The sequence below is a fragment of the Pongo pygmaeus genome, chromosome 14 (genome assembly GCF_028885625.2).
Source record: "Pongo pygmaeus isolate AG05252 chromosome 14, NHGRI_mPonPyg2-v2.0_pri, whole genome shotgun sequence".
Classification (NCBI taxonomy): Eukaryota; Metazoa; Chordata; class Mammalia; order Primates; family Hominidae; genus Pongo; species Pongo pygmaeus.
In genome coordinates this window covers 108,370,148-108,386,136 of record NC_072387.2, presented here as the reverse complement: position 1 = coordinate 108,386,136, position 15,989 = coordinate 108,370,148, and the positions used below count along the sequence as shown (strand labels likewise).

General features: G+C 49.2%; 1 protein-coding gene across 1 annotated transcript in view; it reads left to right on the top strand.

Moving 5' to 3' along the window:
- STK24 (serine/threonine kinase 24) overlaps nucleotides 1-15,989 on the top strand; it is a 129,015-nt gene that overhangs the window by 106,933 nt on the left and 6,093 nt on the right. Inside the window, exons 6-9 of the mRNA XM_054446404.2 lie at nucleotides 7,622-7,807; nucleotides 10,389-10,534; nucleotides 12,343-12,466; nucleotides 13,800-13,868. Of these exons, the coding sequence (XP_054302379.1) occupies nucleotides 7,622-7,807; nucleotides 10,389-10,534; nucleotides 12,343-12,466; nucleotides 13,800-13,868 (525 nt within the window). The remainder of the gene's footprint in view (nucleotides 1-7,621; nucleotides 7,808-10,388; nucleotides 10,535-12,342; nucleotides 12,467-13,799; nucleotides 13,869-15,989) is intronic.

The following is a 15,989-nucleotide window of genomic DNA, read 5'->3' as shown; positions in this document are numbered from 1 at the left end:
CCTCCTTCCTTCCTTCCCTCCCTCCATCCCTCCATCCCTCCTTCCTTTCCTCCCTCCCTCCCTCCTTCCTTTCCTCCCTCCCTCCCTCCTTCCTTTCCTCCCTCCCTCCCTCCTTCCTTTCCTCCCTCCCTCCCTCCTTCCTTTCCTCCCTCCCTCCTTCCTTTCCTCCCTCCCTCCTTTCCTCCCTTTCCTCCCTCCCTCCCTCCCTCTTTTCCTCCCTCCCTCTTTTCCTCCCTCCCTCCCTTTTCCTCCCTCCCTCCCTCTTTTCCTCCCTCCCTCCCTCTTTTCCTCCCTCCTCCCTCCCTCCTTCCTTTTCTCCTTCCTTTTCTCCTTCCTTTCCTCCCTCCTCCCTTTCCTCCCTCTTTCTTTTCCTCCCTCTTCCCTTTCCTCTCCCTTTCCTTCCTCCCCTTCCTTCTCTCTCTCTCTTTCATTATTGTATTTATTTCATATTGATTTTTTCATTTAACCCATTCTGTGTAGGCACATTTTTCTAGATTCCAGTAATACCAGAGTAGACAAGAACAAAAGTCTCTTCTCCTGTATGTCTTAAATTCATATGGGGGAGACTGACAGTAAACAGGAAGGATTGACAGCACTTTAGGAGCAAGCGTGCTGTGTTGTAGTCACCATTTTCAGTGAGTTACCTGCTTTTGGTCACAAATATCCCTAGAGAGTGGCGGGGCAGAAGGCGTGGGCACCTCAGCATGCGGCCATTTCAGGGTTGGGCCCTGGGAAGTTGGCGTTCTAGTTGAGACGCAAGCTGACAGAGGTTTAAGAGTTTTGAAAGAATCAGTGCACAGCTCTAATTGGTGTTTTTAAAGAAAACTCCAGAATAAATATAACAGAAGAATGTTTAAAGATTTAAAACTTACCCAAGTTCAAGAATGATGTGAACCCATAAGTCAAAGAGGTTGCCTGGTACCAAGCAAAATGAATGAATAGAGATGATTACGTATGTCAGAATCTTTTCCAGAGGGAAAAAAGGTGTATTACAAACTTACTAAAAAATTAAGTGCCTTCAAAGGAAGAAAATCAAGCTGGTGCCATTCATTCACAAATTTGTACTGAGCAACTGCACTGTGAATACAACTGTGAGCAAGACAGCACGCTCCGTCCTCTCCTGAAGTAGAAGAAACAATAAATAAGCAGTTTCAGATCATGCAAAGTGCCATGGAGAAAAGGAGACAGGGCCATGTGAAGATCTTCTGTTTTTGGTTCCACCATCACTGCTCACATGAGAACCTTTATTCAAGAGCTGTCCTGTCTGCCTGAGCAATCTCCACCCACCTTCCTTGAAGGGCAAGTCCTCCCTGGGCGTTTGCTGGAGGTGGTGTCAGAACGTCACAGCTTGGCCGCCTTCTTCTCCAAGCTCTTTCAACATCAGGAGGCTCTGGCCAGGTGTGCTGGCTCACAAGCGCCTGTAATCCCAGCACTTTGGGAAGCTGAGGCTGGGAGTTTGAGACCAGCCTGGCTAATATGGTGAAACCCCATTTCTACTAAAAATACTAAAATTAGCTAGGCATGGTATACTGCACCCCAGCCTGAACGACACAGCAAGACCCTGTCTCAAAAATAAAAATTAAAAAATAAACCATCAGGAGGCTCTGATCTGATCAGTAGGTGTAGCAGTATTGTGGGGTGGATTAGAGAATGGTCTCCCTCTTCTGGGGAGTGCACACTTGGTTGGGAAGGAGATAGTACGAGAAAATGAGTCACATTTTTGATCCGTTTTTACCTTAACTCTGACTTGGGTCAGAAATTACTTGCTTGGATCCTACCCAGCAACTCTGAACTGGAAATCATGAGCAAACTCTTATGTTGATGTGAAATTGACTTTCCAGGTTTGTTGACCCAGGAGGCGTGTGGTGAGATCTGATGAGGGTCATGTCTGTGTCTGAGTCTCAAAGTTCTCAGAAGTGGGGTTTCATGCTGGGGCCTTAGGGCTGAGGTTTCCTTTGTTACCCACTGGGTGTGGCTCTGGACTGGCAGCTCTTGTTGCAAGCAGGGCCTGATAAGGGCACTCTTCCAGGCTGCCCTGTGCGTGTCCCTCCAGTGGCTGGCTTGCCTGCCGGGCAGCCAGTGCTCTTTTGGGGTACATTGGAGGCCGCTCTGGTCTCACAGCTCACTCGGCTGCTTCCCAGCTTTCCCTCCGTTCTCTCTTGCATGACGTGTAGGCATCTCCCCTCCTGGTCTGTGCACCGCAGGTAAGGAAAGACCTTCCAGCTACTGGGGACAGGGTTCTGTATGGTAGTTATGAAGGCACGTGCCCAAGTCACACCTAGGTTCACACGCCGATTGTCAAAGGAAGGGTGGGTTGGGAGAAGTGATGGACTTCACCTGCCTCACTAGCTTCTTCGTCTCACTGAACTAAAGGGAATACAAACCTCCGTTTCCTGTATATGTTTGGAACCTTTTTGAGCCCTTTTTGAGCATTGTCACCTCTGGCAGTACCTGTGCCCCCTCATCTTGTCTGGCCTGCTCAGGTGTTGCTGAATGTCTTTGCATACAAAGGGCATCTTATGTCAATCTCAGTTCTTAACCTAAGCATGACATTACTAAGTCCTGATTGCCCATATGTCGTAAGAACCTTCATTACTAATGTTTTAAGGTGATTTGGGGAAGTTTGGTTTGTTTGAAGGAGTCCCCATCCTTTGGAGATGGTGCTAAGGGAGATAACTCTGCTCGCTGTGAAGAAGCCTCCAGTTTCAACACTAGAGAAAGGTCTTGGGCTGAAGAACTCTCATCTCCCTTTTTCCTTGTAAGATTATTATGATGGTATGTTAGCAAATGGATTGTGCTTGGTTTGCAGTGTAACCATGGTGAAAAGTGGAAACTGGTGATGCATTGATGGAAAAAAATAGCATTGTTGAAGATGAGTGAAAGTGTGATGGGATGAGCCGATGGGCTGCCAGAACCCAGGCAGCCAGCCTGTCTACTGTACTGGGTACCAGCCCTTCCTGTCACTGGGCACTGAGCCCACGGCCTCCCTGCTCCTGCCTACGGATCAGGAATTGCCCACAGGCCTGGCTGGGAGGATGAGCCCGAGGGTCAGGGAAGAATGTGAACCAGGAGACAGCAGGCTTTATTTTCGCATGAGTAATGTTGGGCCACTTTGGTCAACCTCGTGTTGCTCTTAATGGTCGTAAACATCACCTACGCCTCTAGATGCCAGTTACAAGTGTGTTCCTAAAGATTGTATCTGCTTAAGTAATAAGCTTATATCAAATGAGATTTTGTTTTGATTGATTACACCTGTGACTTAGGGTAATGCCTGGTTTTCTTCTTGATTATAGAGTTGATTGGTTTCTTCTAGAATTATTTTCTCTATATAATTAGAATCACTTAAATTGTATCTTCAGATGTGTAGCCAGCATACTTCATTTGACACGATATTGTGAAGATGTAGGATGCTGTTGCATAGATCCCCACCTCTCCCAATGTCGAGGAGAGTCCTGAATCATCAGTAACAAAGAACTCAGGGTGGTCACTCAGGAGTGTGCTCCAGAAGATTCGTTTGCAGTTAATGTGTGCATTTGCAGCTTTTGACTGGAGCTTATATTAGAAACCACTGTTTGTTTTCTCTGTGAGCAGTGTCTTAATGTCTAATTTATATCTTTCCCAAATGGCCCCAAACGGGTCTCTCCTTCCACCTCATTATAATTGCTTTGGTAATTGTAATTACTTTAAAACTCAGATATAGGCCAGGCACAGTGGCCCACGCCTATAATCCCAGCACTTCGGGAGGCCCTGGTGGGAGGATAGCTTGAGGCCAGGAGTTCAAGACCAACCTGGGTAACAAAGCAAGAGCCCCCCCCCCCCCGACTCCCACCTCTACAAAAAATTTAAAAATTAGCTGGGCATGGCTGTGTGCCCTGTAGTCCCAGCTATCCAGGAGGCTGAGGTGGGAGGATGGCTTGAGCCTAGGAGGTCGAGGCTCCAGCCTGGGTGACAGTGAGTCCCGCCCTCCTCCCCCCTCCAAAAAAAAAAAAAAGACACAAACAAAAACCTCAGACACAAGTTCTTGATCTGCTGTCATTTTTCCTAGAAGCAGTAATAGACAAATTCAAATATATTTATGAGTTTCCCTATCCACACATTGTTGAGTACATCCTACTTCATCAAGTTAATGTGCCATAGCAACTTAATCATTCTTCTGAGGTTGAACATAAGTAATGTTGCTGTTGAATATTTTGGGCAGCATATACCATTTTCCAAATTTAAAATGTAGTATAGATGCCTAGGAGTCGAAGTAATTGGTTTTAACAAGTTTGGATATTTTTGTGGCTTTCGATTTGTATGCCAAATTGCTTGCCATTGATTCACGTGCCAGTCCAGGATTCCAAATTAGTCATAATTAGATGTCTGGTGGGAGAGCCAGCAGGCAGGAAGACCACGTGGGAGCCCCCTACAGAAGTCCTGGGGAGAAGAGATCCCTTTAGACTAATCCAAAGTTAGAAGGGGTAGAGGGGATGCAGGGTGCTGAGAACCCCCAGGAACCATATACCCTTGGTTGCAGCTGAATTTAGGAGGGTCCAAAGAGGGGATCCTAAGGAGCTGGGTGACCCTCATGCCCCTGGCATGGCTGCCTGGGAGGATGTCCCCCCCCTTTTTTTGATACAGGGTCTTGCTCTGTCACCCAGACTTATGATCTCGCTCACTGCAACTTCTTCCGCCCAGGTTCAAATGATTCTCCTGCCTCAGCCTACCGAGTAGCTGGGACTACAGGTGCAGGCCACCATGCCCCATCTGATTTTTGTATTTTTAGTAGAGTTGGGGTTTTGCCATGTTGGCCAGGCTGATCTCGAACTCCTGGCTTCAAGTGATCTGCCTGCCTCAGCCTCCCAAGGTGGTGGGATTACAGGTGTGAGCCACCGCACCTGGCCCCCATGTTTGTTCTTGATGGTGCTATACCGGCTACCCTCCTTGGAAGCCAGGAGAGTGATATGTGGGTTGCATTCAGATGGGGCTGGCAGGGGTTTTCTCAGTGAACTTCCCGTGGCTCACGCTGGCGTGCGGAAGCAGGCGTTCGGGCCTCGGTGCTGGCTGCCGCCTGCTTATTGTCTGTCCCTGAACCTGAAAAGCAAGTTCTCGGGCCTCTGAGTAAAACCAAGGCAAGCACATCACCGACATACTCTCAGCAGAGATCGGCCTCTGCCGGGGCCTGCCTGCCAGTCACCGAGTGCGTTTAGCTGGTTGAGAGATGCTTGGAGGTCTGGAGGTGCGTCCGTCAGAGATCATGTTCAGTAGCGCAATAGGGAGACCGTAGTTAATAATTTATTGTGTTTCAAATAGCCAGAAGAGAAGATTCGGAATATCCCAACACAAAGGAATGAGCCGTGTTTGAGGTGAGGGGGATCCCAGCTACCCAGATTTGATTGTTACACGCTGTATACTTGTACCAGAAAAAATTCGTGTAACTATTATGTACCCTTAAAAATGAGAAGGATCTGGGTCTGTATGGCTAGGAGACAGTATGCTTTGAAAACAACAGTAGCTGTAATGAAATCTGAGAGGCCTGGGGGAAGCAGACAGATGTGGAATCACACAAACTTGAGAGCCACCTGGTGTGGAGAACCGCTGCCGCACGAGAGTCACGATTGCTGCCTCTGTTCTTGCCTCCCCCCTTGCCTCTCCCCTCCTCGGTCCTCCCTCCTTGTGCCTGCTCACTCCTGTCCTCCTGCCGCTGCCACAGTTCTGGGTGCTTGCCCACCCTGTGCTCCCGTGCACCTGCTTCCCCCCTCCTAGGGGCAAGAGACTGGGATCAGTTGCATTTTTGCTGATTTTTAAGATAATGCAATGCAAAATAAAGCAAAGAGTCCAAGTTGTAGAGGGAAGGAAAATAGTATTACTTCTAACATCAGCTCTTCTAGACTGACCCCTTCAGTACAAGATTTAGTAGAAAGAATTTAGAACAAGACTTGTTGGCAGCTTTTCATCTTCACTGAGAATAAGGAAATAGAATATGCTGTAGGCATCATTCCCATGGACTGCTGGGCTCGGGGGCTTCCAGTAGGGATTTCTGGTACTCACTAAGGCTGCAGGAACATGGTAAGTGTGTCCTCTGGATAGTTAAAGCACCCTGCAGCCATAACGATGCTTCAGCCTACGCATTTCCTTGCTGTAGAGTGAGTGTGAGAGATGTATTCGATTCTCACTAAAGTTCTCGGAATAATGATGGATTCCAGTGCACAGTGAGAACAGCAGGAAAGCTGTACCAGACTCAGGCATGTTCTCTAACCCAGTCCCCATTCGTCTTTCACCAGCCCGTATAGGACTGTGTTCTGCCTCGTTGTCGGCGTCTGTCCTGTTTGGGGATTGTTGTCACCTGCTGTCAATGTCTCATCAGCTGTCAAGTTCCTCTTAAGATGGCCTGGCTCTTCTCATTGACATGACACGTTCAAGGAATTCATTCCTTTGCCTAACTGCTTGGTTGTGCCACAGGCCTGTGCTGGGCGGAAGGAGGTGGGGCAGCTGGGACCTGAGATGTCCTAGTGGGGCCACATGGCTTCTGCAAATGTCTCTTCTGGGACATTCGGCAGAAAATGCAGGCACTAGAGAGACACAGTAAATGACACCAGCAAGAAACCAGACAAATCCTGAATTTGGGACCTGTTTCTTTAAGTTGATGTCCGTGGGGAGACTGAGGAGAGGACTGTTGTAGGTTGAAAGAGCCTTAGCGACCTGGCAGTCAGTTGTACCCCGTGGACTTTGTTTGGATCCTGATTCAGATAAACCAACCATGGAATGACTGTTTTTGAACAGCTGAGAACATTTAATTATACATGACATTAAGGAATTCGTGTTAATTTCAGGCACTGATAGGTAGTAAAACGTCCGTATGTTGGCACACTGAAGTACTCGGGGGGAAATGTCATGACGACTGATGGATTTTAAAATATACTCGGGGAACACATGGACAAAGCTCATATGGCAAAATGTTAATTACTAAATTCATGCATTAGGTAGATGAGGATGCATTATATTAATATTTCTCGGTTCTTTGTATGTTTGAACATTTTCATAATAAACTTTTTTAAGTTCTGGGCCCCTTGTAAGGTACCTTGCATGGACACCTCCTCCTCTTCCACCTCCTCCTCTTCCACCTCCATTCTACAGATGAGGGAAACAAGGCTCAGAGGTTAGCTCTTTCATCTACCGTCACAGGACTTTTGACTGTAGAACTGGCATTTCAACCCAGGTCTCTTGAGACCAAGGTGCCCACTCTCGACCTCAGAGCTGTGCCCTAAGTTCTAAGCACTGCTGGAGGGGGTGACTCACGAGTGTACACCCACTCCGGACTCCTCTCTGCTCACCTCTCTTACCCGTCCGGCTGGCTGCGGGGACTCCATGGGGAATGCCGAACGCATCCAGCAGGAGGCGTAGTAGGAGTGAATTGATAAGCCGTCTCCATGTAGAGGCAGAAAACATTTGGCATATTACAGTTTCTCCTGTTGTTGTCTCTTTTGAAATTACAGCGAGGGCTTATGTTTTTAAATATCAGTTAAAAATACCTTCTTCAAAAGCTCAGAAGTATTGAGACGTGTTACCATTTTCCCCCTAAATACCATGTATTGGAATTGATTCCTGCTTGGTGTTTGTAAAGATGCTTTTCTTGTTGCAGGCAGACATCTGGTCCCTGGGCATAACAGCTATTGAACTTGCAAGAGGGGAACCACCTCATTCCGAGCTGCACCCCATGAAAGTTTTATTCCTCATTCCAAAGAACAACCCACCGACGTTGGAAGGAAACTACAGTAAACCCCTCAAGGAGTTTGTGGAGGCCTGTTTGAATAAGGAGCCGAGCTTTGTAAGTTTCCCAGGGATCACAGCGTACCTCCTCATGTGTGGCTTGACTTGGTTGAGATACATCCTGTTGGGATTGCTTTAATCACTCTTTTCAGCTGTCTTCTTGGTATTATTCATTTTTCTTTTTCTAAATAATTATGATTGACTTCTTTGGTTTGCAAATACATTTTAATTTTTAAGTATTAAAAATCTTATTTTCTTTTAGATTTCTACCATCTCATACTTCATTGAATCTGAAGAATATTCTCCTTAATATTAAATGTGGAATCATAAATGTTTAATATTTATAGAGGATCAGGCCATAAACTGTTACACTGTTTTTAATAATGGCAAAGGTTAGATGGAAACAAATGGCTAAATATGTCTTTAAAGTAAATGTTTTCACTTTCTAGGTGGCATGTGTTAGGAAACAAAAGATTAGAAAATATAACCAAGCCACCCTCTTTGCTTCCCCCTTCCCCTTCCTGCCTACTTTCTCTTTTTAGGTTTAATAGACTCTGGCAGAGCCATACAGCAGTAACGACTGTGTGGCTTTGCCTCATTTTTTGTCTGCATTAGGACATTTCTTTGAAAGTAGTGTGTGTGTGTTGGTGTTGGAGGTAGCACCATATGTCCTTGTTTTGTTTCTGAGTTTTCCAGCAGAGGTAGCTGAAGGCCAAGCCAAGCCCCCCTTTTCTTAACTCTTATGTAAAAATGGGTGGTTACTTTTACAAGAGCACCATGGTTTCCTAATATGCCAGTTCTGGTAAAGGAATTAAATGGGGAATGCAACATTTTCTAAGTACGTCTAAGGAGATGCAGGCTGAGACCACCACACCAGCGTTTGATGACTACATCAGCATCGGGTGGTGGTGGGGCTTGTCCAGCATGCCATGATGCTCTGCATTTTATTACACGATGATGTTTGTTGGAGCCACCATGCACCAGCACTGGTGGAGATGCGTGCAGGCATGTATTCCCGTACAAAGCATGTGTCCTGTATGGGCTTATACCCCAGCACACAGAGCTCCACCCCACAGCTACCGAGGAGCTGGCTGAGAGGCGAGAATATGAGCACCTCCGGGGTAGTTGGGGTTCACCCTTGGGTGGACAGGGAGGGAGAATACTTGAGGTGATCCAGGTTTCTCACGAGTTTGAATCTGAAAACATGCTTGGCTCTTGTAATCAAGCTTTCGTAATTTGGAGTGAGTGGGAACTCGGTTCGACTCAGTGTTTGGGTATTCCTGCTGTCTGTTGCCATTTTGGCCATGCTGGTTTCCTTGGGAAGCACATTCCCTGTCACTATCGCCATCCTCAAGGCAGGCAGCTGACCAAGTGCTGCTTGTGGTGGCCATGCTGAGCCAGGGCATGGGTGAAGTCCTCAGCCCAATCACAAGGGAAGGGAGGGATGGAGGGAGGGACCTGGGAAACAGCCCTTCTAAACCTGGAAAGTTGGTGGTGAAGCGCACCCAGTTGCTCTTTCAGCAGACAGGAAAAAGGGCATCTCCTGGCTTCTTTTCCAGTTTCTCTGAGATAATTTCAAATTGACATTTCTATTATGTGGTTGGATGTGGCCAAACATTAATACAGAAAGTTAACAAAGTGGCCCAGCACGGTAGCTCCCATCTGTAATCCCAGCACTTTGGGAGGCCGAGGCAGGTGCATCACCTGAGGTCAGGAGTTCAAGACCAGCCTGGCCAACATGGTGAAATCCTGTTGCTACTAAAAATACAAAAAATTAGCCCGGCGTGGTGGTGCAGGCCTGTAATCCCAGCTACCCAGCTGAGATTACAGGAGGCAGGAGAATCGCTTGAACTGGGGAGGCGAGGTTGCAGTGAGCCGAAATCGCGCCACTGCACTCCAGCCTGGGCAACAACAGCAAAACTCTGTCTCAAAAAAAAAAAAAAAAGAAAAGACACAGAACATATATTTTGTCAGCATTTGTCATAAAGTATTTTATAAACTGGGAGATAAGCGCGCTCTCTCTCTCTTTTTTCTTTTTTTTTTTTTTTTTTTTTTTTTTGAGACGGAGTCTTGCTTTGTCGCCCAGGCTGGAGTGCAGTGGCGCGATCTCCCGGCTCCCTGCAAGCTCCACCTCCTGGGTTCATGCCATTCTCCTGCCTCAGCCTACCGAGTAGCTGGGACTACAGGCGCCCGCCACCATGCCCGGCTAATTTTTTTTTGTATATTTAGTAGAGACGGGTTTCACCGTGTTAGCCAGGATGGTCTCGATCTCCTGACCTTGGGATCCACCCGCCTCGGCCTCCCAAAGTGCTGGGATTACAGGCGTGAGCCACTGCGCACGGCCAGAGATAAGCTCTCTTAAATGATCCCTGTGAAGCTCTGTGCAGAGTTTTCTGTGAAAATGCATTTATTAGGGACCTCCTTGGAAAGGCAGTGCCCTGCCCACCACAGCACCTGGAGCCCAGGCGTAGGTCCTGAGCGACTCGTCTTTGGGTGAGTCGCAGTGAGAAGAGCTGTGGAGTAGAGTCCAGCCATCAGGTGTCAGCGTGGCGGGTCGACATTTTGAGGCAGAAGTCTGTCCTTTGGGGTAGGACCAAGAACTTCATCTCATACTTTCGTTGTTGTGTGTGTTTTTTCAGAGACCCACTGCTAAGGAGTTATTGAAGCACAAGTTTATACTACGCAATGCAAAGAAAACTTCTTACTTGACCGAGCTCATCGACAGGTACAAGAGATGGAAGGCCGAGCAGAGCCATGACGACTCGAGTTCCGAGGATTCTGACGCGTAAGTCGGCCCCTCAGCCACCCGCGTGTGTGTGTGGAAGGGATCTGCTGGTCTTTGTCACTGTTTGGTGTGGGTTTTGTTTTCTGTTGAGTTTTTTTTTTTTTTAGACAATCCAGGTTGGTGGCGATTGTTGTGTTAGACACAGCCTGGGCCTGTTTGGGAGTTGTTTAGCCTCTTGACGTTGCTGGTGGAGTTTCTGCGAGTGAACTCTGGTAGAGCTGTGCATGGGGAACTGGACCTGGCTGTTTCATTCTGTTTTGTTTCGTTCTGTTCTGTTCTGTTTTTTGTTTTCCATTAAACTTCCTGTTCTTAAAATCCTGATCAGGTGAAACTGCTTTACATGGATGTCTGAAAGGCCAGAAATGTACGTGTTTGTGATTCTCTGTTGTGTCTGGTAGAAGCTTCTGTACCAGGAGTGACTTACTGAGAACTGCTGTAAAGTTTGGCATCTAGGAATTCCCTTGGCTTAAGAGGCAGAGTGGGGCTGGAGCCATTTGTGTGGGGAGGGCTGGGAGAGGTGGTCGGGCAGGCTTGTGTCTGCAAGTCCAAGCGTGGGACTGGTCTGTTCTCGTGCATGGCCTTGGCAGGAGTTGAAGTTGGCCCACAGTGCAGGTCCATGCGCCAGGCCAGTTGAATGAGGATTTCCGGGGATGAGACCCTGAGTGGTTTTTTGGGGTCTGTAGGTGATTCCAGTTTAAAGCCAAGGTTGAGACCACTGCCCTCGGAAGTTCTTGAGGTACTGCCATTGGGAGATTGCTGGGGTAGCAACAGGGATGACAAGAGAAAGAGACTGGAGAGCGGTTTGGAGAGCCAGGACGCGGCGGTGGATTTGGGTGAAGGAGGGAAGCCGCTGTTCCAGGCTGGGGCAGTGTGGCACCAGGTGTTGTGATGTGTGGTGCAGGAAGCCGAGTGTGGGGTGGACCGTGTGTGAGTCTGAGTTGTCCAGGAGGAGACATCCAGTGTGAAGTGGCACCGAGGTGTGGAGTTCAGGTGAGAAAGCTGGGCAGGTGAGGTGGGCTTAGGGGCCACTGTTCTGTGGAGGTCACTTGAGCCGAGAGAACAAAGGGTGTCAGTCGGGGCATGTGGGGGAGTGAGGCTGGCTCCTAGGTGTGAGGGTGAGGCTCCGCCTGTGAGTGAGAGGGGAGAGGTGTGGCCGAGGGGCGGGAGGGAGGTGCAGGCTCAGTGGGGTCACAGGCATCGGGATGATCAGCGGGACCTGGGGCTCATTGCCTCTGAGGCCCATACAGGACAGGGAGTGATCAGCACACCATCATCTCATGATGGGGGAGGGAGCGCTTGGAAGCACATGGGTGGGCTTTGGAGCGAGTGGAGGGTACCAAATAGAGGCAGTGAGTGTGAATCCCAGAAGCAGGGCTGAGAGATGGCCAAGGTGAGGCCAAAGTGTTGGAATGACAGGCATGAGCCACCACACCCAACACAGGGACATTTGCTTCCCTGGTGAGAGGAGGAGCCCAGCAGAGAGAAGCTGATGCCCCAGAGGTGGGTTCCCAGGGAGGTGGGGGAGGTGTCCTCCAGGAGGAGGAGGAGGAGGAGGGTGAGCATGCACACACTGGCACGCTGGGGAGTTGTGGAACCACCTGCTGATGGTCTCTTCTCTGTGAGGGAGGAGGCGGCGGGGGCGGTCCTTGGAAAATCCCAGAGGGACTGGACAAGGGTGTGATGGGTGGGGACTTGGGGCTGGTGGGTGTGGGTTCGGAGGTCCCCAGGCAGCCTCCCCCTGAACGTCCCAGCGCCCCCAGAGCAGGTGTGCGAGCACTGATGGGATTTCCCTGCATTTCTGTGTTAAGGGAAACAGATGGCCAAGCCTCGGGGGGCAGTGATTCTGGGGACTGGATCTTCACAATCCGAGAAAAAGATCCCAAGAATCTCGAGAATGGAGCTCTTCAGCCATCGGACTTGGACAGAAATAAGGTTCGTCTGCTCACTCCAGAATGGCCACACTGACCTCAGTCTGCAGTGTTTTGGAGGCACTTGTATGTGAAGCTTGCTGTGGGTGCGGGTGGGGTCCTTTGTGGCAGCTATCCTGGAATTTTGTTGCTGGGGGATGGACAGATCAAGAGCTTTAGTTCTGTCTGATGCTCCAGGTGTTCACACCAGGGAGTCTGGCCTGTGGTCTGTTCTGTGCCGCTCTATTCTGCCCTCTGCAGCCCTGCTGTTGATTAGGATGTCCTGATGTGGCAATGTCATGGGGTTTGGGGGTGACCCGTGAAATGACTTCATAGCTCTCTTTGAGGAACTGTTGTGCATGTTGCGGTTACTTACATACATATCATAATTTTGTGACTGAGTTTTAAGGACCTTATAAGTAAATGCATTGCTTTTGATATTTATGTAAAACAATTTTGATTAATTGGTTTTATGCCTGTTAAATTTATGAAAGACCATCTATTTAGGGTCTTGTAAAGCATAGTGGTGTAGTTTCTTTCAGGCAGGGTGGGCCAGTGGGTGTCCCCTGTTGATCCTACAAGTCCTGCTTTGATAAGTGAACAGGTGTTAAATGTCCAAATAGAGGTTGCAAAAGTAGAAACTTGGTCTCTGTCCTAGACAGCACTTGGAATGGCCAATCTTGACCTGATTTCTATTTCCAGGGCTTCATTAGTAAAGTACTTATCTCTCTCTCTCTGTCTTTTTTTTTTTTTGAGACAGGGTCTCTGTTGCCCAGGCTGGAGTGCAGTGGTGCCATCAGAGCTCACTGTAGCCTCAAACTCCTGGGCTCAAGTGATCCTCCTACCTCAGCCTCCTGAGTAACTTGGATTGCAGGCATGTGACACCATGCCCAGTTTATTTAAAACTTTTTTTTTTTTTTTTAATAGAAACATGGTCTTACTATGTTGCCCAAGCTGGTCTCAAACTCTTGGGCTCAAGTGATCCTCCTGCCTTGGCTTCCCAAAGTGTTGGAATGACAGGCGTGAGCCACCACGCCCAACCAGTAAAGCACTTCTGCATAGATAGCGAGACGAGGCAGTTCACCGCCTGTGCCCACACAGAGTCCCCTTCCACATGGAACCCAGATGCTGGTTTCCCCGGTGCATGGGTTTTGCATGTCACTGCAGATGAAACTTTGAAGTCTAGTGAGAGGCAGCCGATAGTCTTCTTCAGATGTTATGGTGCGCAAAGGGTGTTTCCTCAGCATGAAGTGTAGAGGCAACTCCTGTGCTTCCGTAGTCCAGGTGGGAGGTTTATTGCATTATTGCCAATGTGAACGTCAGCTGTTTCTGATGACCTTTTTTTCCTCTCCCCCAAGATGAAAGACATCCCAAAGAGGCCTTTCTCTCAGTGTTTATCTACAATTATTTCTCCTCTGTTTGCAGAGGTAGGTACCTGGCTGGCCTTTTCGGAGTGGGAGGATAGGGGGAAGGAGGAGCTGGACACACTTCAGTGGTGATGTTGCCAGTTAAGAGTTGGGGACATTAAGACAAGCTGGCAAAGGTTCGGAAAGCCTGCATGGTGCCTTCCCAAAGGTTGTCAGCGTGAGGCACCACCTTGCGCCTCCCATTGTCCTGGGTGATGCCCACTCTGCCGCAGCCTGGAGTGTGTAGACTGGATGACAGTGACCCAGCCTGAGACCCTGTGTCACCCGTTGCCCTGCTTTTTAGCAAATCTCATTGTGTACAGCCTGCTGTCTTTGCCTCAGACCAATTTCTGGCCATGTGAAAAGTAGATTCTTTCTTCTAAGGAGATGTTGGATGCCCTGGAGTCCTCCAATCTCCCCTGAGCCACATGTTTCACCGAAGTCCCTCCTCTGCTCAGCAGTGCTGTGCTCCCAGCTGGGCCACCCCGCGCCCACCCTCTGCTCAGCCTCTCCCTCCCAGAGGAAAGTGCTCCCGTGGCTGTGTTTTGAGAGATTTTCAAAAGTAGGCCTTATAAGAACGAAGATTGTTCTGCATCTGGTTAGTAGCGGATTTGAAAATAAGTTGGAAGTCCCTCCTTTTCTTGTTGTGCCCCTTCCTGGCTGAGGCTGCCTTTTAGGTACTCACTGTGGGCTACACACGCATCTGTTTGCGTGGGGATCACCCCTCTTTGGGCAGTTTTCCACTGCAGGTGTGTTTGTGGGTCCTGGTCCTTGAAGGGGAGGCCCTCAAGAGAGGAAGTGTCATAGGAGCTCATTCCCCTCCCCTGTGCCTGCGTCATGCAACGGAGGACCCCTGGCCATGGGCCGTGCCTGGCCAGCCACGGTCCTGCCAGTGCCTCTTCCCAGCCCTCCAATGAGCCTTCACCTGTTGCCCTGCCCAGCAGGTGCCCTGGAGGGTTTGTCTGAGGGCCTCTGACCTGGCAAGTTCAGGGCCCGGTGGGAGCAGGGCTGTGGCCAGAGCCCAAGGCCTCACCTGCAGCTTCAAGTGGGAAATAGCCAAGCCCGCTGGTGTCGGGGAAGCCACAGGGCACGCGGAGGCCCTGCTGGATGATGTCTGGCTTCAGGCCTGGCTCCTGGTTCTGGGGACCTGTGTTCTTCCTACCTAGGATGTCCGGGTTGAGCGCCATCCTGCACTTCATTTTGTCCCATGGGAGTTGGCCCCGTGGGATTTCCAGGCTGTGCTCCTGCGGCCCTGCCATTGGCCGCTGGAATAGGGTCAGTCAGGCAGTTAGGGAAAATGCATGGACTTCTTTATTCACCTGAGGCTATTTTTTTTTACTGGGCCCATGAAGAAACTTTGACATAATTATTCAGGACATATCCTAAATGCAATCGTTTCCTGGATTTTCCAGCTAACCAATTGCTAAACTCACAGGCATCTTTCCCAATGTATTTTTAAGAATGATATTTGCTACCCTAGAGTTCAGAGAGTTTATTGTGTGTTATTTCATACAATACTTGTAGAAGCCCAATAGAAGGATTATATCCCCATGCTTACAGATGAGGACATTGAGGAGACGGGCATTGGCGTCCCTGCTTTCCTTCAGGGAGCACAGGTCAGGTTGCTCCCTGAAGTCAGTGATGGGTCCAGCACGTTCCACCCAGCGAGGGGACAGGCCCTCTCCCAGGGTGGCCCTTCTGCTGCCTTTGCTCCTTCTTTGAGACTTAGGGGCGGGGCATGGGCAGGCGGGAGAGTGCTGGATTGTAGATGACCCTCTCGGGACTTGTAAATACTGTGAAGTGATTGGGAGTCCTAGACAAACACAAGTGGCCACGTCGGGGCCGGCGGCGTGGCCCTGTGACAGCAAGAACTTCAGGAACAAATGCTCTCTGCACCCGCTGGCCCTCCAAGGTCAGACCCTTCTAGTTCCTGCCTGCCCCTTCAGTAGCGAAGAGAGAAGCCGTTGCTCTTACGGTAGGGCTGGGTTTGGAAATGACAGCATGTGTTCAACAACCTGAAAACCAAGCTGAATGTCGCCTGAGATGTTTCTTACTTCCCTGAAGAGGAGGCGGTGTCCATCATCTCTGGAGCCACCACAAAGAGCCTCTTCTATCGAGTTCTGAGCCATGCTGTATCTTGAC